Here is a 16,754-nt window from a genome sequence, read left to right as displayed (position 1 = left end):
TCCAGGGATTCCTCCAAGAATTCTTCAATTAGTTCTTCCAGAGATTCCTCCATGAATTCATCCAGAGATTCCTCCAGGGATTCTTCCATGAATTCCTCCAGAGATTCTTCCAGAAATTCCTCTCGGAATTCTTCTAAAGATTCTTCCAGAAATTCCTCCTGAGATTCCTCTAGGAATATCTCCTGGAATTCTTCCAGGGATTCCTCCAGGAATCCTTTCAAGGATTCTTCCATGAATTCCTTCAGGGATTCTTCCAGGCATTTCTCCAGGGATTCTCCAAGGAATTCCTCCAGGAATTCTTCTACATATTCGTCCTGGGACTCCAGAGATTCGTCCTGGGATTCCAGAGATTCTTCCAGGGATTCCTCCAGAGACTACTCCAGGGATTGCTGCAGGGATTTCTCCTGTTTTTTTTTTTCAGGGATTTCTCAATGGATTCCTCCAGGGATTCTTCAAGAATTCCTAGAGGAATTCCTGGAAGAATCCCTATAGAAATTCATGGAAGTATCCCTGGAAGCATTCCTGTAACAATCCCTGCAGGAATTCCTTGAAGAATCCCTTTAGGAATTCCTGGAAGAATCCCTGGAGAATTTTTTTTTTAAGAATTCCTTGAGGAATTCCTTGAAGAATCCCTGGAGAAATTACGGGAAGAATCCTTGGAGGAATTCCTTGAAGAATCCCTGGAGAAATTCCTGGAAACATCCCTGGGGGAATTCCTTGAAAAATCTCTGGAAGAATTCCTGGAGATATTCCTAGAGGAATCCCTGGGGGAATTTCTGCAAGAATCTGTAGAAGAAATCCCGGAACAATCCCTGGAGGAATTCATTGAAGAATCCCAAGAGAAATTGCGGGAAAAATCCCTGGAGGGATTCCTGGAAGAATCCCTGGAGGAATTCCTGGAAGAATCCCAGGAAGAATTCTTGGAAGAATTTCTATAGGAATTCATCGAAGTATCCCTGGTAGAATTCCTGGAACAGTCCCTGGAGGAATTCGTTGAAGAATCCCTTTAGGAATTCATGGAAGAACCCCTGGAGGAATTCCTTGAAGAATTCCTGGAGAAATTCCGGGAAGATTCCTTGGAGGAATTTCTTGAAGATCCCCTGGAGGAATTCGTTAAAGAATCCCTGGAGAAATTCCGGGAAACATCCCTGAAGGAATTCCTTGAAAAATCCTTGGAGGAATTCCTGGAAGAATCCCTGGAGGAATTCCTGGAAGAATCCCTGGAGGAATTCCTGGAAGAATCCTAGGAGGAATTCTTGGAAGAATTTCTATAGGAATTCATCGAAGTATCTCCGGTAGAATTCCTGGAACAGTCCCTAGAGGAATTCGTTGAAGAATCCCTTTAGGAATTCCTGGAAGAACCCCTGGAGGAATTCCTTGAAGAATCCCTGGAGAAATTCCGGGAAGATTCCTTGGAGGAATTTCTTGAAGATCCCCTGGAGGAATTCGTTAAAGAATCCCTGGAGAAATTCCGGGAAACATCCCTGGAGGAATTCCTTGAAAAATCCTTGGAGGAATTCCTGGAAGAATCCCTGGAGGAATTCCTGGAAGAATCCCTGGAGGAATTCCTGGAAGAATCCTAGGAGGAATTCTTGGAATAATTTCTATAGGAATTCTCGAAGTATCCCCGGTAGTCCTGGAACAGTCCCTAGAGGAATTCGTTGAAGAATCCCTTTAGGATTTCCTGGAAGAACCCCTGGAGGAATTCCTTGAAGAATCCCTGGAGAAATTCCGGGAAGATTCCTTGGAGGAATTTCTTGAAGATCCTCTGGAGGAATTCCTTGAAGAATTCATGAAGAAATTCCGGGAAACATCCCTGGAGGAATTCCTTGAAAAATCCCTGGAGGAATTCCTGGAAGAATCCCTGGAGGAATTCCTGGAAGAATCCCTGGAGGAATTCCTGGAAGAATACCTTGAGGAATTCCTGGAAGAATCCCAGGAGGAATTCCTGAAAGAATCCCTGGAGGAATTCCTGGAAGAATCCCTGGAAGAATTCCTGGAAGAATCCCAGGAGGAATTCCTGGAAGAATCCCAGGAGGAATTCCTGGAAGAATCCCTGGAGGAATTCATCGAAGTATCCCTGGTTAAATTCCTGGAACAGTCCCTGGAGGATTTCCTTGAAGAACCCCTTTAGGAATTCCTGGAAGAATCCCTGGAGGAATTCCTTGAAGAATTCCTGGAGGAATTTCTTGTAGAATCCCTGGAGAAATTCCAGGAAGAATCCCTGGAGGAATTCATGGAAGAATCCCTTGATAAATTCCTGGAAGAATCCCTGGGGAAATTCCTGGAAGAATCCCTGGAGGAATTCCAGAAAGTATCACGGGAAGAATTCCCGGAACAATCTGGAAGAATTCCTGGAGGAACTCCTGGAAGAATCCCTGAAAGAATTTCTGTAAGAATCCCTGGAGAAATTCCTAGAAGAATCTGTGGAAAGATTCCTGCATGAATTCCAGGAGGAATCCCTAAAAGAATTCCTGGAGGAATCTCTAGAAAAATTCCTAGACGAATCTCTAGAAGAATTCCTGGAAGAATCCCTGGAGGAATTCCTTGAAGAATCCTTTGAGGAATTCCTGGAAAAATCCCTGAAGGAATGCATGGACAAATTCCTTGAGGAATTCCTGGATGAAATCGAAATTCGTGGAGGAATCCTTGGAAGAATCCCTAGAGGAATCCTTGGAGAAACTCCCAGAGGAATCCGCAGGGGAATACTCCGTGTCTCAAGTAATTTTTGATGAATTTATTTCAAAGAGATTTCTGAAAGATTTAAGTAAGGAAGTCCTTGAGAAATTTTCGATAAAACTTTTGCACAAATTATCGAGGGAGCTCCTAGAGAAATCATCAATAAAATTCCTGGAAGAATCCCTGAAAGAATTTCTGGAAGAATTCCTGGAGGAGTTCCTGGAAAAATCCTTGAAGGAATTCAAGGACAAATCCCTGGAGGAATTCCTAGAAGAATCCCTGGAGGAATCCATTGAGAAATCCCTGAAAAAAAAAACAGGAGAAATACCTGGAGAAATCCCTAGAGTAGTCTCTGGAGGAGTCCCTGGAAGAATCCCTGGAGAAATCTCAGGAATAATTCCTGGAGGAATCCCTAGAAGAATTGGTGGATGGAGATGAACCAGCCTCGGGCTGAAAATCTCCCTAATAAAGCTAATAATAATAATAAGAATTGCTGGAGGAATCTCCAGAAGAATATCTGGAAGAATCTCTAGAATAATTCCTGGACGAATCTGTACAAGAAATCCCGGAGAATTCCCTGGAGAAATTCCTGAAAGAATCCCTGGAGGAATTCCTGAAAGAATCCCTGGAGGAATTCCTGGAAGAATATCTGAAGGAATTCCTGGAAGAATCCCTGAAGCAATTCATGGAAGAATCCCTGGAGGAATTCGTGGAAGGATCCCTGAAGAAATTCCTTTAAAAATCCCTGGAGGAGTTGCTGGAAGAATCCCTAGAAGAATTCCCGAAAGGAAATCCTGGAGGAATTCCTGGAAATATTCCTAGAGGAATCTCTGGAGGAATTCCTGGAAGCATCTCTAAAAGAATTCCTGGAGGAATTCCTGGAAGAATCCTTGGAGAAATTCCTGGTGGAATCCCTGGAGAAATTCGTGGAGGAAATCCTGGAAGAACTCCTGGAGGAATTCCTGGAAGAATCCCTGGAGGAATTCATAGAAGAATCCCTTTAGGAATTCCAGGAAGTATCCCTGGAAGAATTCCCGAAACAATCCCTGGAGGAAATCCTGGAGATATTCCAAGAGGAATCTCTGGAAGAATTGCTGGAAAAATCTCTAAAAGTGTTCCTGGAGGAATCTCTGGAAGAATTCTTGGAGAAATTCCTGGAACAATCCCTGGAGGAATTCCTTGAAGCATCCCTGGAAGAATTTCTGGAGGAGTTCCTGGAGGAATTCCTTGAAGAATCCCTGGATATATTCCGGGAAGAATGCTTGGAGGAATTTCTTGAAAAAACCCTGGAGGACTTCCTGGAAGAATCCCTGGAAAAATTCCTGGTGGAATCCCTGGAGAAATTCGTGGAGGAAATCCTGGAAGAACTCCTGGAAGAATTCCTGGAGGAATTCCTGGAAGAATCCCTGGAGGAATTCATGGAAGAATCCCTTTAGGAATTCCTGGAAGAATCCCAGGAGGAATTCCAGAAAGTGTCACTTAAAGAATTCCCGGAACAATCCGTCGAGGAATTCCTTGAAGAATCCCAAGTAACATAACTAGCTGAATAGCAGTTTCTTAAGCTATAGTTTGCTTAAGAGTGGTTTGTTCCACTCTTATACAGCAAAAATGTTCGTTGGGATCCCTGGAGGAATTCCTGGAAGAATCCCAGAAAGAATTTCTGGAAGAATTCCTGGAGGATTTACTGGAAGAATCCCTGAAGAAATTTTTCGAAGAATCCCTGGAGAAATTCCTGGAAGAATCCCCGGAGAAATTCCTAGAAGAATCGCTGGAAAAATTCCTGGAGGAATCTCTAAAAGAATTCCTGTAAGAATCTCTGCAAGAATTCCTGGACGAATCTGTAGGAGGATTCCTGGAAGAATCCTTTGGAATTCCTTGAAGAATCGTTAGAGGAAATCCTGGAAAAATCCCTGAAGGAATTCATGGACAATTCCCTGGAAGAATTTCTGGAAGAATCCCTGGAGGAAATCTTGGAAGAACTCCTGGAAGAATTCCTGGAAGATTTCCTGGAGGAATTCCTGGAAGAATCCCTGGAGGAATTCCTGGATGAATCCCTTTAGGAATTCCTGGAAGATTCCCTGGAGGAATTCAAGAAAGTATCACTTGAAGAATTCTCTGAACAATCTGTCGAAGAATTTCTTGAAGAATCCCTGGAGGAATTCCTGGAAGAATCTCAGAAAGAATTTCTGGAAGAATTTCCTGGAAGAATCCTTGGAGAAATTCCTTGAAGAATCGCTGGAAAAATTCCTGCAGGAATCTCTAAAAGAATTCATGGAAGAATCTTTGCAAGAATCCCTGGACGAATCTCTAGGAGAATTCCTGTAAGAATCCTTTGGAATTCCTTGAACAATCCTTAGAGGAAATCCTGGAAAAATCCCTGAAGGAATTCATGGACAAATCCCTGGAGGAAATCATGCAAGAACTCCTGCAAGAATCCCTGGAGGTATTACTGGAAGAATCTCTTTTGGAATTCCTGGAAGAATCCCTGGAGGAATTCCAGAAAGTATCACTTGAAGAATTCCCGGAACATTATCTAACATTCCCGGAACAATTATCGATGACACTTCTGGAGGAATTCATTATGAAACTCTGGAAAAAAACCACAATGAATTTCCATGACTTGCAGGAATTTCCATAGGATTTCGTAGTGTTATTCTCTATTAAAATTCTTGAGAATTTAACGATGAAAACCATGAGGAGATTATTAGGAACCCTTTGAATTCATAATAATTAATTAAAGAATTAATTAACAATTATTGTTGAAGGAACTACGGAATACATTCCCGGAAAACCTTTGAAACAATCCTGAAAGATCTCAAAGAAGAACTTTTGATGCAACCTATAATAAAATTTCCCTAAGAAGTATTGGAACTTCTGATCCTGAACCTGGAGGATCTCCTTGAGTTCCGGGAATGTCTGCAAAAAACTATGAATTCAAAATGCACCTCATTGATCACGTTTCTCCCAACTCTTGTTTTGCGAAGCGTCTGTCGGTGCGAAGCGTCGGTGATCGGTTTCCTGATGAAATTTCTCTGTTTCCGCAAATAATTCATGTTTTTATTAAGCACACCAGCAGCCGCTGCAAATTCCGGCATTAAATTCTTAATTCCTGCAATGATTTATGCAGTCCGGCTGCAGAAATCTGATTCCAATATTGATTTCGTTGAGATTCTTTATGCGCGATTAAATTCCATCACCAATGTAAACAAACGCACAACGCAACGCAGCATTGTGGGCAGTGTTTGCGTCAACGCATCCGTCTGCGTTTTTAGTACATTGACGGATCCGTTAACGCTGAAGTCGAAGTCGAAGTCGACGCAGCATTGTGGCTCCCGCTTAAAACTTCAATTAGTACACTACTATACTACAATCAAACACGCAACCCCATCACCAGCGGGAAGCGATGAGCCAGCTGCTTGACATGAATATTCGTAGCCATTCGTCGCAGTTTGGATCGCAAGCGAATGAATGAATGGCGAATGGTGAAGAATGCTGGTGAGCGATCGAAGCGGCTATTATCATAAGTAGAAGAGAATTTCTGCATGTAATGCATACATTTTTACTGTCTTGTTGTTGAAATGCTAGATTAGCAAAGAAAATAATTCGAAAACATCAAAAATTCGTATGCACAATATCAATCGCATCACTCACGAATCGCATTCGCTTGCGATGCGAATGTGAACGAATGAGCAATTTCCAAGTGTGGCTTCCCACCGTTCGCCGGAGTTTGCTGTCGTAGCTGACAAGCATACACACGAACTAAAGCGACAACCGTTCGCTGCTGACTGTCTTCGAATGTGGAGGAAGATGAAAAGTGGAAATCAGGAACCCTGGCTCACGCGAATGTTGTCGAAGATCTAGTTAGGATTCAGCTTTCGAGTTTGAATTTTCGATTTTGAATAGATAACTGTAGCTATGAGGAAAGAAAGGGAAGATATCAGACGCCATGCAAAGCCCTCAGAAGTTCAAGAAAGAGACAACGTTCTGTTGAAGAACCTTGTGTCGACAGGCAAACTTACTTCAACATTTGGCATAACAGAATAGGGTAACGGTCGAATTTTGGACCCCTAGAGGACATTAGTTTGAATTTAAGTCAAAAACATACATATTCAGAGGGTGTTACACATTATGATTATGTTCGTATGATCGTTAAAGCCTCTACTGTCCATTAAAAATACCCACAAGGTCATTTCTGACTGAAAATTTGATGAAAATAACTTATTTTTGAAGCACCAGTTTACACTGTTTTGGACACCCCAATATATTTTGGACCCTCTCAAGTATGTATTTTGGACACCCGGTGTTTAAACCCGTTTGAAACTATTTTCTGCCAATCTGCCACTTGAATATGCTGGATCACATCCTAATTACTTGATTGACAAAGGCTGATTAGACGAACTTTGCGAATTTAATGCGCTAGAATGATAAACGTTTTTGTTTACATCTGCAAGTTTCCTCAGCACCGCAATCTCTTTTTGTAAACATGGTACGACACTGACACGGATGACGAGATTGACAAAAATGAATTTCAAGGCAAATAATGCTATTTCCAGTGCGGAAATGATTGCTGCCCGTGCAGAGCAATCTAATTTAGCGAATGATTCTAAAATTTTTCGCAATCTCTTCATTAAATCTGAGAAATTTGTGATAATACGACTCAAGGGGTCCAAAATACATGGGGGTCCAAATTATATTGATTACCCTATAACGTAATTGAGAGGAAAGGAATCAGCAATTTCAGACTCCCCCCTTCCCCCATTTAACGCTTTATGTATGAAAACCAAAAATATTTTGTATGGCTCGTAACGCTAAGCTAGACTCCCCCCCCTCCCCCTATAGCGTTACGTAATTTGTGTACGGTGCCTTAATACAGATAAATTTTTTTTTTGAAAAGTACGTCTCTAAAGAACTATGCTTTAATGACCTGTAGGATGTTGCACCGTATCAGTAATGTAACTACAATCCATCGTATACGCTTATAGATCTCAAGGCGCTTACTCGCGAAAGTCCTTAGATAACCTAAGTTCTGGGATAACCTAGAACATCTTTTAATTTGTTCTTAACAGAACCATACTCCAGGAATCACCTTCAGGCAGGCCCAGAGGCTCATAGTGGCGCAGCCTCCACAAAGAAATAAGGGAAGTTGACAGAAATTTGACAGGCCCACAGGTCAAAGCGATTGCTATCAATCGCCCAGGATGGAGATGTTCCAATTCGGCCTTCTGCACCACCGTAGGTGCTCAGTATCATGAATTGTCATTATTATTATTATGAATTATTATTATTATTATAGAGATTTTCAGCCTTCGGTAGTTTCATTTTTGAGCATTATGATCCATAATAAAACAGTTGGGAGTAATACGAAAAAGTGGGCCATCGTGCAAATGAAATAGCAAGTAGGTATCAAACTAATTTTATAGTGCCGAGTTGCAAAATAAGTTTTTTTGCATTAAAAAAAACCAGTGTGATTAAATGGCTTACTTTTCACCGGTGATGCTAGTGTGCAGCTTTCTTTTTTCCTTACTCAATCTCCTCAACAAGTGCCTAGGCAGGCTCCCCCTTTTCATCTTTCTAATGAGTGTGTAAGAAAAATCTTATCATTTTAAGTAAGACGTTCACTGCCGTGAATCGCAAGTCAGTCCCATCTGCATTTTGGACAAAAATGAGTTAATGGACGTTTCCGACCTTTCTTGGGATGATCTTTCAGCTGCGTGAATAAAAATATATAGTTTGTTCAGGAAAGTCCATTTTCTCAATGCCTACTTTTTGCAGATAGGATTGACTTGCGATTCACGGCAGTTCACTGGATATGTTTTGTACTACTGTGGAATTATCCACAGTAGTTAAAACTGAAGAAAAACTAAAATAAAACTTATTTTAGTGCCCTCGATTGCTGTGTTGTAAGTTGTAGCACTTTTTGCTTTGCTCGCAATAAGCCAGTCTACGTGATACAGTGCCACTTTTTTTCAAAATCTTATCCCTAAAATAAGCGATGAACTTATTCAAACGTGAATAGAGACATCGAGAAGATCGAACCAATGATCTACTGCACAGTAAGCATAGATGAACCGTTGTAACACAATTCAGACAGTTTAAGATTTTTCTTCAGACACAATTCAAACTATTTTGAATATAAATAAATTTTAACTAAATTTGGTCGTATTTCAGCACATCTTTTATTCAAACTTATTAAAATCTAAATAAATGGTATCGTTGTTTAAAATTCGATAAATATGTAGTAAGTTTTATAAGTAACATTATTCAAACATAACGTTTGACATCACTTGAGTTTGAATTCGTTTCGAATGATAAGGAAAACATATTCCTGTTTGTTTTTGGCACTCGTCTTGTAGAACAACTCAGCCCACCCATAAGGCAGCACACGCTGTCCGTGCATTGATCACAATTATGCATTCTTCCTGGCAATGTAGAGACTCGGAAATGGTTCAACTGGGATTGTTTCCACCGGGGGCCTCCGGTTGCGTCGGATCGTGGTCAATGTCTGTCCGGTTGACCAGCACCCAAGTGGAGTCGTTGGCAGAGTCTTGTCTTTGGAAGGGTCTAGTTGGTGATCCAGCAACCGTGCTACCGGGTACAGATTGCTGATGCTGATTCTGCTGGAGCCGTACCACGGAAGGAGTGTGAACTTGAGCGTTGCAAGCCATTCGCCGTCGGTCGTCCAGCTGTTGTTGAAGGGAGGCTTTGAATTTCATCAATGCTTCCTACAATTGTAAAATAGTATAGGATTAATGGGTTTAGTGGTAATATGCATAGGGTAACTCACCTTTTCTTCTAGCTTTTTTAAGTATTCCTTTTTTAACCGAAGTTCTTCTGCTGGCATATTCGCTTGAAGGTTATCACGAAGAGCCTGACTAATACCAATTTGTGTTTGGATCTAAAAAGAGTGGATTTTAATGTTATAAACATTCCAAACACATAACCAAGTCACAAAACTGTATTACCTCCCAATACTCCTGCACAAGTTTCTCATGCTCGTCGTGAATTTGCTCCGATCGCGAATTTCCCGGTATGGGCGCCAACGGTCGTAGATTGTCGTCCAAAATGCTGTTGAGTGATTTGTAGTCCAGAGACGTTTCCGCGCTGGATGACGTCGACACTGGACGATTTATGCCAGCGGCCACGGCATCCACACTGTTGATGTTGACGCCTCCGGAGGTGTTGGCTATATGACTAGAGGTGCTGAAGTTTGCATTGCCAGCGCTTAGCTTGCTGGGAGCTATGGTGGTTGCCGCTGCCGCTGTAGAGCACGGCAAATTGTTATCGATCGGTACATTGTTTCTTCTGGTTACGACCAGTCTCTCTGTGCCTTGGTTGTTTGCTGTTGAAAATGAGAAAAAAGGAAATAGTTTGTTAAAATGTGTAGGCAAATCCCGATAAACTCATAAAATGTGAGTTCTCCCTTCGGAAGGACAGAAACGCGTGGGTCCCGAGATAAACTAGCCTAGGGCTAAATTATTAAATAATCTCGTAGATACAGATAATAGTTATTTATGTAACGAGTTGCAAAAAGTTGATTTTTTCAGCACGAGTCGTACATTTATCCAACGAGGCTCGCCGAGTTGGATAAATACGAAGAGTGCTGAAAAAATCGAGTTTTGCAACGAGTTCCATACAAAATTTTATGCAATGATTTTTTCATAATGCAACTCATTTGAGTTGCATAATATTCATAATGCAACTCAAATGAGTTGCATTATGAACATTATACAACTATTTTTCATTATGCAACTCATTTCAGTTGCATAATGAACCAGTTCGGAAAAAATAGCCATTATGATACCAAAATGAGTTAAATAAAATGTAAATTATGATACTGAATTGCATAAAATAGTTTTTTTTTATTTAATGAGTTACAAAATAATTATATTTACAGCACGACTCGTACATTACGAAGAGATAAATACGATGAGTGCTATAAAAATATAGTTTTGCAATGAATTGCATGCAATATTTTACGCAATGACAATATTAACTAGAGCATGATCTTTTCATCAGTATCGTCGTGCGTCGTGGTGTTTGAATGGAAACGTGACTATCACGCCGAGGACCTGGGATCGAATCCCACTCCCGACAAACTCCCAAAATGTGAGTTCTTCCTTCGAAAGGGATGTAGCATGGGTCCCTAGATAAACTAGCCTAGGGCAAAAAATCTTGTTAATTCATATGAAAAAACAACCATGACACCCCAAACAAATAGTTTAATTGAGCTCAAAAACATCAAAAGAAACTCTTGCCCCACTCGAACTTTTGCCCCACTCTGCTCTAATCATATCATCAAAGATACCTCCAAAATCAACCCAATGATTTTTTTTTCGAATACATTTTAGAATTCATCTTGAAGACTCTTCAAAGATCCTTTAAAAATTCTTTCAAAAATTCCTGCAAGCATTTCTACAACGAAGAAATCGTTTTGGAATTCCTCCAAAATTCCTTTAGAAAATCTCCCAAAGATCCATTAAGGTATAACTCCAAGCATGATCTCAGAAACTCATAAATGATATTTTTTCCATGAGAAGCTTCTGCAATATTCCTTCTATCTTATGACCTCTAACGGACCCGAAAGCTTGGATAACGACAAATGGCATCTCATAATGGACGACTCACAATCGGACTATAAAAAGAACAACAGCCTCACATCAATATTATCGTACCGTCAAATGGGGTAACTTGCAACACTTTTCGACTTTGAAGCAATATCATTGAAAATCTAAACATTTGAACCATCCTGTAAAGCATCGTGTACGCTAATTACCCAGAGTAGAATACTATGCAGCAATTGATTTATCAAAATATGTTGTCACCTAATCAGGAGGTGCGAAATACATGCTTGTTGCAAGTTTCCCCATCTGTGGGGTAACTTGCAACACAGGACATGAAGTTAAGTTAGCTATCATTAAACAGCACGAACATTCTAGTGCTTAGTCGTACTGTAGATTTTTGATGAAATGCATGAAAAATGCATTGTTAAGATGTACACTAACCCCTGCACTAGCCAATTGACATATAATTTTTCATGAAAGGGTTGATAGTTATCCCGGGTAGAGGTGAATAACAAACCAATAACTAAAGAATAACATATTTTGTCATCATATCTTAATTTGCAATTCTTCAGTTGTTTGTGAATAACTCAGGATGACACATAAATAACAAACTATGATATCATTGTTAAACTTGTAATTGACGAGTTATTATTGAATAGTATAATAACATAAAAATAACAAATGTTACAATCATACTATCCTATAAACACAATATCAAAACAATAACATAATTTACCATCATATTAAAATATGTTATTAATTTGACATTGTTTTTGCTATTATTTTGTTATGACAATGGCAGAATTAGTTATTCTTTAGTTGTTATGCCATATAAATTTAGTTATTATTTTTGTTATTTTAACTCTTATTTCAAACAAACCAATAGCAAATTTTGCCATTCAAACATTCTATTTTAATGGTAAAATTTGCCCTTCATTTACCATTTCACTCTACCCGGGATTGCAAGTGAGAGTATATCGTTTAACAACAGGTCTCAAATATAACGTCCCTCAAATATAAAATATATATGGATTTCATGATATAGTACTAGTAACAAAATGTCAACAATGATAATTGTCATTTCTTGGAAAGGTAGAGTGAGTCATCTTTAAGTAGTTTTTAGTTGAAGTGGTGTTTGACAATTTCAGCTAAAGTAACCTTGATTGAAACACATCTATTGAACTTTGTAAATATCGAAGTCGTTAATTTGATGCTCAGCTGAAATAACTTAGTCCATCTAGGTTCAGAATTGATGTTGGTGATTGTTTTGAAGCGCTCATAAATTAAATTAAACTTTTAACAAGATGCAACATGAATAAAACACCATAATATGGTATTTCCTAACAATGTTTGAAAATCACGTTCAAAAAATGTAAAAAATGAGTTGTCATTTGAAAATGAACTCGTTACGTAATCAAGAAATGATCCGGTTCGGTTATTTCTGTCAAAAATATCGTGAAATGAAGATAAATAATAGAAGATTTTGTCAAATTTAACTGTTGCAAGTTACCCCATAGTGGTTGACGAATATAATAATGATTTTTTACATTACTTAGTCGATAAGTTTATTAAACTTTTATCGTTTAGCTAAGCTTACTATTAGGTACCCTAACTGCAACCAAGGTCATCAGACTTATCGCACTTACCATAGGGGAGAGGTGAAACACGATTTTCATACTTGTTTTTATGGCATAAAATGAGCAAACCGTTTTAACAGTGTAGCTAAACAATAAACAAAGAAACAAAAATATTTTTTCCACTAAATCGATCCTTGGTATACGTAATCTCTATAACCGAAATAGAAGGACATACTAGTTTTCATTATTATTAGAAAATACTTCACATTTAGTGTATGCCATCGTGTTACAAGTTACACCGCTGTTGCAAGTAACCCCGTTTGACGGTACTCATCATTCTACCATGGACAGAGTAAAAAAGTGAAATGCATCACTTCGATATAGTAAAGCCTGTCCACTTTAAATTTCGGACACCTAGAAATTGAAGAATCTTAAAAACTGTCTTACAAACTTCAAACAAAACACTACTCACACATGAAGATAAGTTCGACGAAAAATAGAAAAATATACATTACATATACCGTCGTTGGGGGTGAGAATGGGTCAAAAAAGGATACTCAAAGACTGTTTGTTAGATAACAATTGCAATTGAAGCCGGAATATTTTTTTTATTTGGTAGGCATATTCTACTATGTTGTAATGATAGTTTAACGGGAAAGTATCACATTATATGTTTTTTATACTAAACTACAATTGATTGAAATTTGACCCAATCTCACCCCTTAGAGGGGGTGAGAATGGGTCAAAGTTTTCGAAGTCGCTTATCTAAGAAGATAAGTTAATTATTTTGATCATAGCGAGTAAACCTACTTAAAAAACAATGTTACCATGACGAACAAGAACTAGCATGAATCTAGAAGATGATTAATCCACCTAGAAGGGCTAATACAACCGAGAAATTGGTGGAAATTGGTAATACATATAATTTTTGTATGTTGTGTTGCCATTTCAAGCCATTAATGATGGATTCTAAATTAAAGTTCTTACCTCAGTATAGGAAGGAGGTATAATCTTAATGAGAGGGGGGGGGGGGGATCGTTGAAAGATTTTTTGAATGAAATCAATATATCATATATATAAAATCCCAGCGTTGTCTGTCTGTCTGTCTGTCCGTAACGCTTTGAAATGTTTCGTTGAAATGTTTCACCATAGTTGTATCAAATTTCTAAAAGGTACGAGAACATTCTGGATGTTTTTTGACTTTCCAGAAATAATAAGAAGAACCTTCTGGAATGTTCTGGAACATCAATTTTCTAAAAAATTCTAAGAACTTTCTGGAAGTTCCAGAAAATAAATAACGTTCTGGAATGTTCTAAAATATGGAACTTCTTAAATTTTCGAGAATCCCCTTGAAGTTTTTGGACGCTTCAGAAAGAAAAAGAAGAAGAACCTTCTGCAGCATTATGAAACACCTTTTTTTGGCGTAACGTCCCAACTGGGGACAAACCCTGCTTCTCAGCTTAGTGTCTATGAGCTCAGTTATTAACTGAGAACTTCGGCTTCTAATAACCACTTCTAAGTTGTTAAACGTTTTAGAAAAGAACCTTCTAGAATGTTCTAGAGCATGAAACTTTATTAGGGTGGGGCGGGGCAAGATGGGTCGCGGGGCAAGATGGGTCAGTGCCATTTTCGGGCGCATTACTCATGTTTTGATTATGTTAATAATTTTGTTAAATGACCAGCATGAATATACAAAAGTTTGGGGAATTGATTGAAACATTATTCACACTCATTGGAAATAAAAAATAAAATAGTTTTTAGCCGTTTTTCTTATGCGATACATTCCATATAATCTCCATATAAACGGCCGCGGGGCAAGATGGGTCACCTTCAATTTTGATCGTATTTTTGGAGCAATCAAAAGTTATTTATTTTTTATTACAAGACTATCTCATAAATGACCTCAATCAAGCGGAATGAACGCTCAAAATTATAACATAAAATTATGAAAATCTTAAAGTTTTTTATATTCCAAACTAGCTGTACCCGGCAAACTTTGTCTTGCCTACTGCGTTTTTTGACGTTTCAAGTTTCTAGCCAAGACCAAGTCCCCGGTCACAAAATGTATGGAAGATCGATTTTCAAAAACTCTCAATTTTTCCATGTTTTTGCCTCATAAACCTTCCTTGGGTGAAAACTAACAGAACAAAACTAAGACGACCAAAATCTGACCTTCCGTTCGCAAGTTATGCGCGGTCCCACGTATGCCACTGCATTTTTATATATATAGATAAATTTATAAAATGTTTACTAGTAGCTCTTGTTTACTCAGTATGGATATGGAGCATATATGAATGCGGAACAAATCTGATATTTTGACGTTTTTCGTTGAGAAAATGTGAAATACTTAAAAGGTGACCCATCTTGCCCGCACTTTTTTCACGGCGCAAAATCGATCACTTTTTAAAACTGCTTGTTTAACATCATATTTTGTATTTAATGAACTTTTTATCGACTTTAAGCATAGCTAGCTAGTGTATTAAAGAGTAGCGGACGAATACAAACCAATACGATTTGTGTTTACAAAGTTATGGTGATCCATCCTTAGGTGACCCATCTTGCCCCGCCCCACCCTATATTGGGGAAAAGTTATGAACGTTAGGGAACGAGCAAGGAACCAAAAAATAACCTTCTAGAATGTTCTGGAACATAAATATCCAAAAAATTTCCAGAAACCTCCTGAAAGATACTGAACGTTACAAAAGTAAAACAATCATCTGAGATATTCTGGATATCACACTTCCTCAAACATCGACAACTTTCTGTGCGTTACTGAACGTTTCAATCAGAGAAAGGAGAAGAATTATTTGGAATGTTCTGTACACTTTTCATTCTTAATTTCAAGAACTTTCTGGAAGTTAATGATAGTCCAAGAAAGAAGTAAAGGGCCTCCTAAAATGTTCTGGAACACCAAAATTCATTCAATTTCGAGACCTTTCTAGAGATTACTGAATGTTTCACAATGAAGAATAATAATCTACGAAAATGTTCTAGATAATCAAAATTCTTAGAACTTTCGAGAAGTTACTAGACAAAAACAAGACAAAGACCTTCTGCAAACTTTTTTAAATTTACGAAAAGTGTCTGAGAGTTTGTGAACGTTCCAGAAAGAATGAAAAATACCTATTAAGAAGGTTCTAGAACAACCAAATTCATAAAATGTTTGAGAAATTTCTGGAAGCTACTGAGCATTCCAAATGAAAACAGAAATAATCTCTAGAATATTCTGGAACATTAAACTTCCCAGGTACTTTCCAGAAGTTACTGAATGTTTCAGAAAGAATAAGAAAACTAACCTTCTGGAATTTTCTGGAACAAATTTTTAAATGCCGATTATGTTCGGGGAATTTGTCAACGTTCAAGAAAAAAAATGTCAAATGGACCTTCTGAAAAGTTCTGGAAAATCAGAATTCATTAAATTTTGAGAACTTTCTGGAGATTACTAAACGTTCAAGAGAGAAGCATTCTGGAGAGAGATTCTGGAATGTTTTCGAAAACAGTTTCATTGAAGAAGTGTAACTGGAATTTAAAACATTTTTTCTAGCTAACGTGGCTAGCCACGTCGGGTCAGCTAGTTCTTAATATAATACATAGTGTTGGACCATTCCTTTCAGTACGAACTCTCATGTAAATGATGTTCGGACTTTAGGTTGCCAAAGTAAATCACTCCGTCTTAATATAGAGGGTCGTTTAAATATTATGTAACACGCCATTTCACATTTTTAGACCCACTTTCGTAATAGTTTTTAAACTGATTTAAAAAATGTATGAGCCGTGGCACAGCGTAAGAACTCTCCTTCATGCTTTTTTGATACGTATTTTATGAATGACCCCTATATGGAATTCAAATTATAAATTAAAATTAAAATAAAATTCAAATTCGAAACTCAGTTAGCAATCTCCAATGCGTTCCGGTTCGCCATTCCACGTTCAATCG

The 16,754-nt window shown here is 38.4% G+C and overlaps 1 protein-coding gene across 1 annotated transcript in view; it reads right to left on the bottom strand.

Moving 5' to 3' along the window:
* Positions 1–8,831: 8,831 nt before the first annotated feature.
* Positions 8,832–16,754, bottom strand: part of LOC115254050 (mitogen-activated protein kinase kinase kinase 7) — a 76,219-nt gene continuing 68,296 nt past the window's right edge. The window contains exons 6-8 of the mRNA XM_062845569.1: positions 9,642–10,018; positions 9,464–9,574; positions 8,832–9,401 (exon numbers count right to left, since the gene is read on the bottom strand). Coding sequence (XP_062701553.1) covers positions 9,126–9,401; positions 9,464–9,574; positions 9,642–10,018 — 764 coding nt within the window. The 3' untranslated portion in view covers positions 8,832–9,125. The remainder of the gene's footprint in view (positions 9,402–9,463; positions 9,575–9,641; positions 10,019–16,754) is intronic.

The sequence above is a fragment of the Aedes albopictus genome, chromosome 1 (genome assembly GCF_035046485.1).
Source record: "Aedes albopictus strain Foshan chromosome 1, AalbF5, whole genome shotgun sequence".
NCBI lineage: Eukaryota > Metazoa > Arthropoda > Insecta > Diptera > Culicidae > Aedes > Aedes albopictus.
The sequence above is the reverse complement of the archived record's forward strand: the minus strand, read 5'-3'. Positions and strand labels throughout refer to the sequence as shown.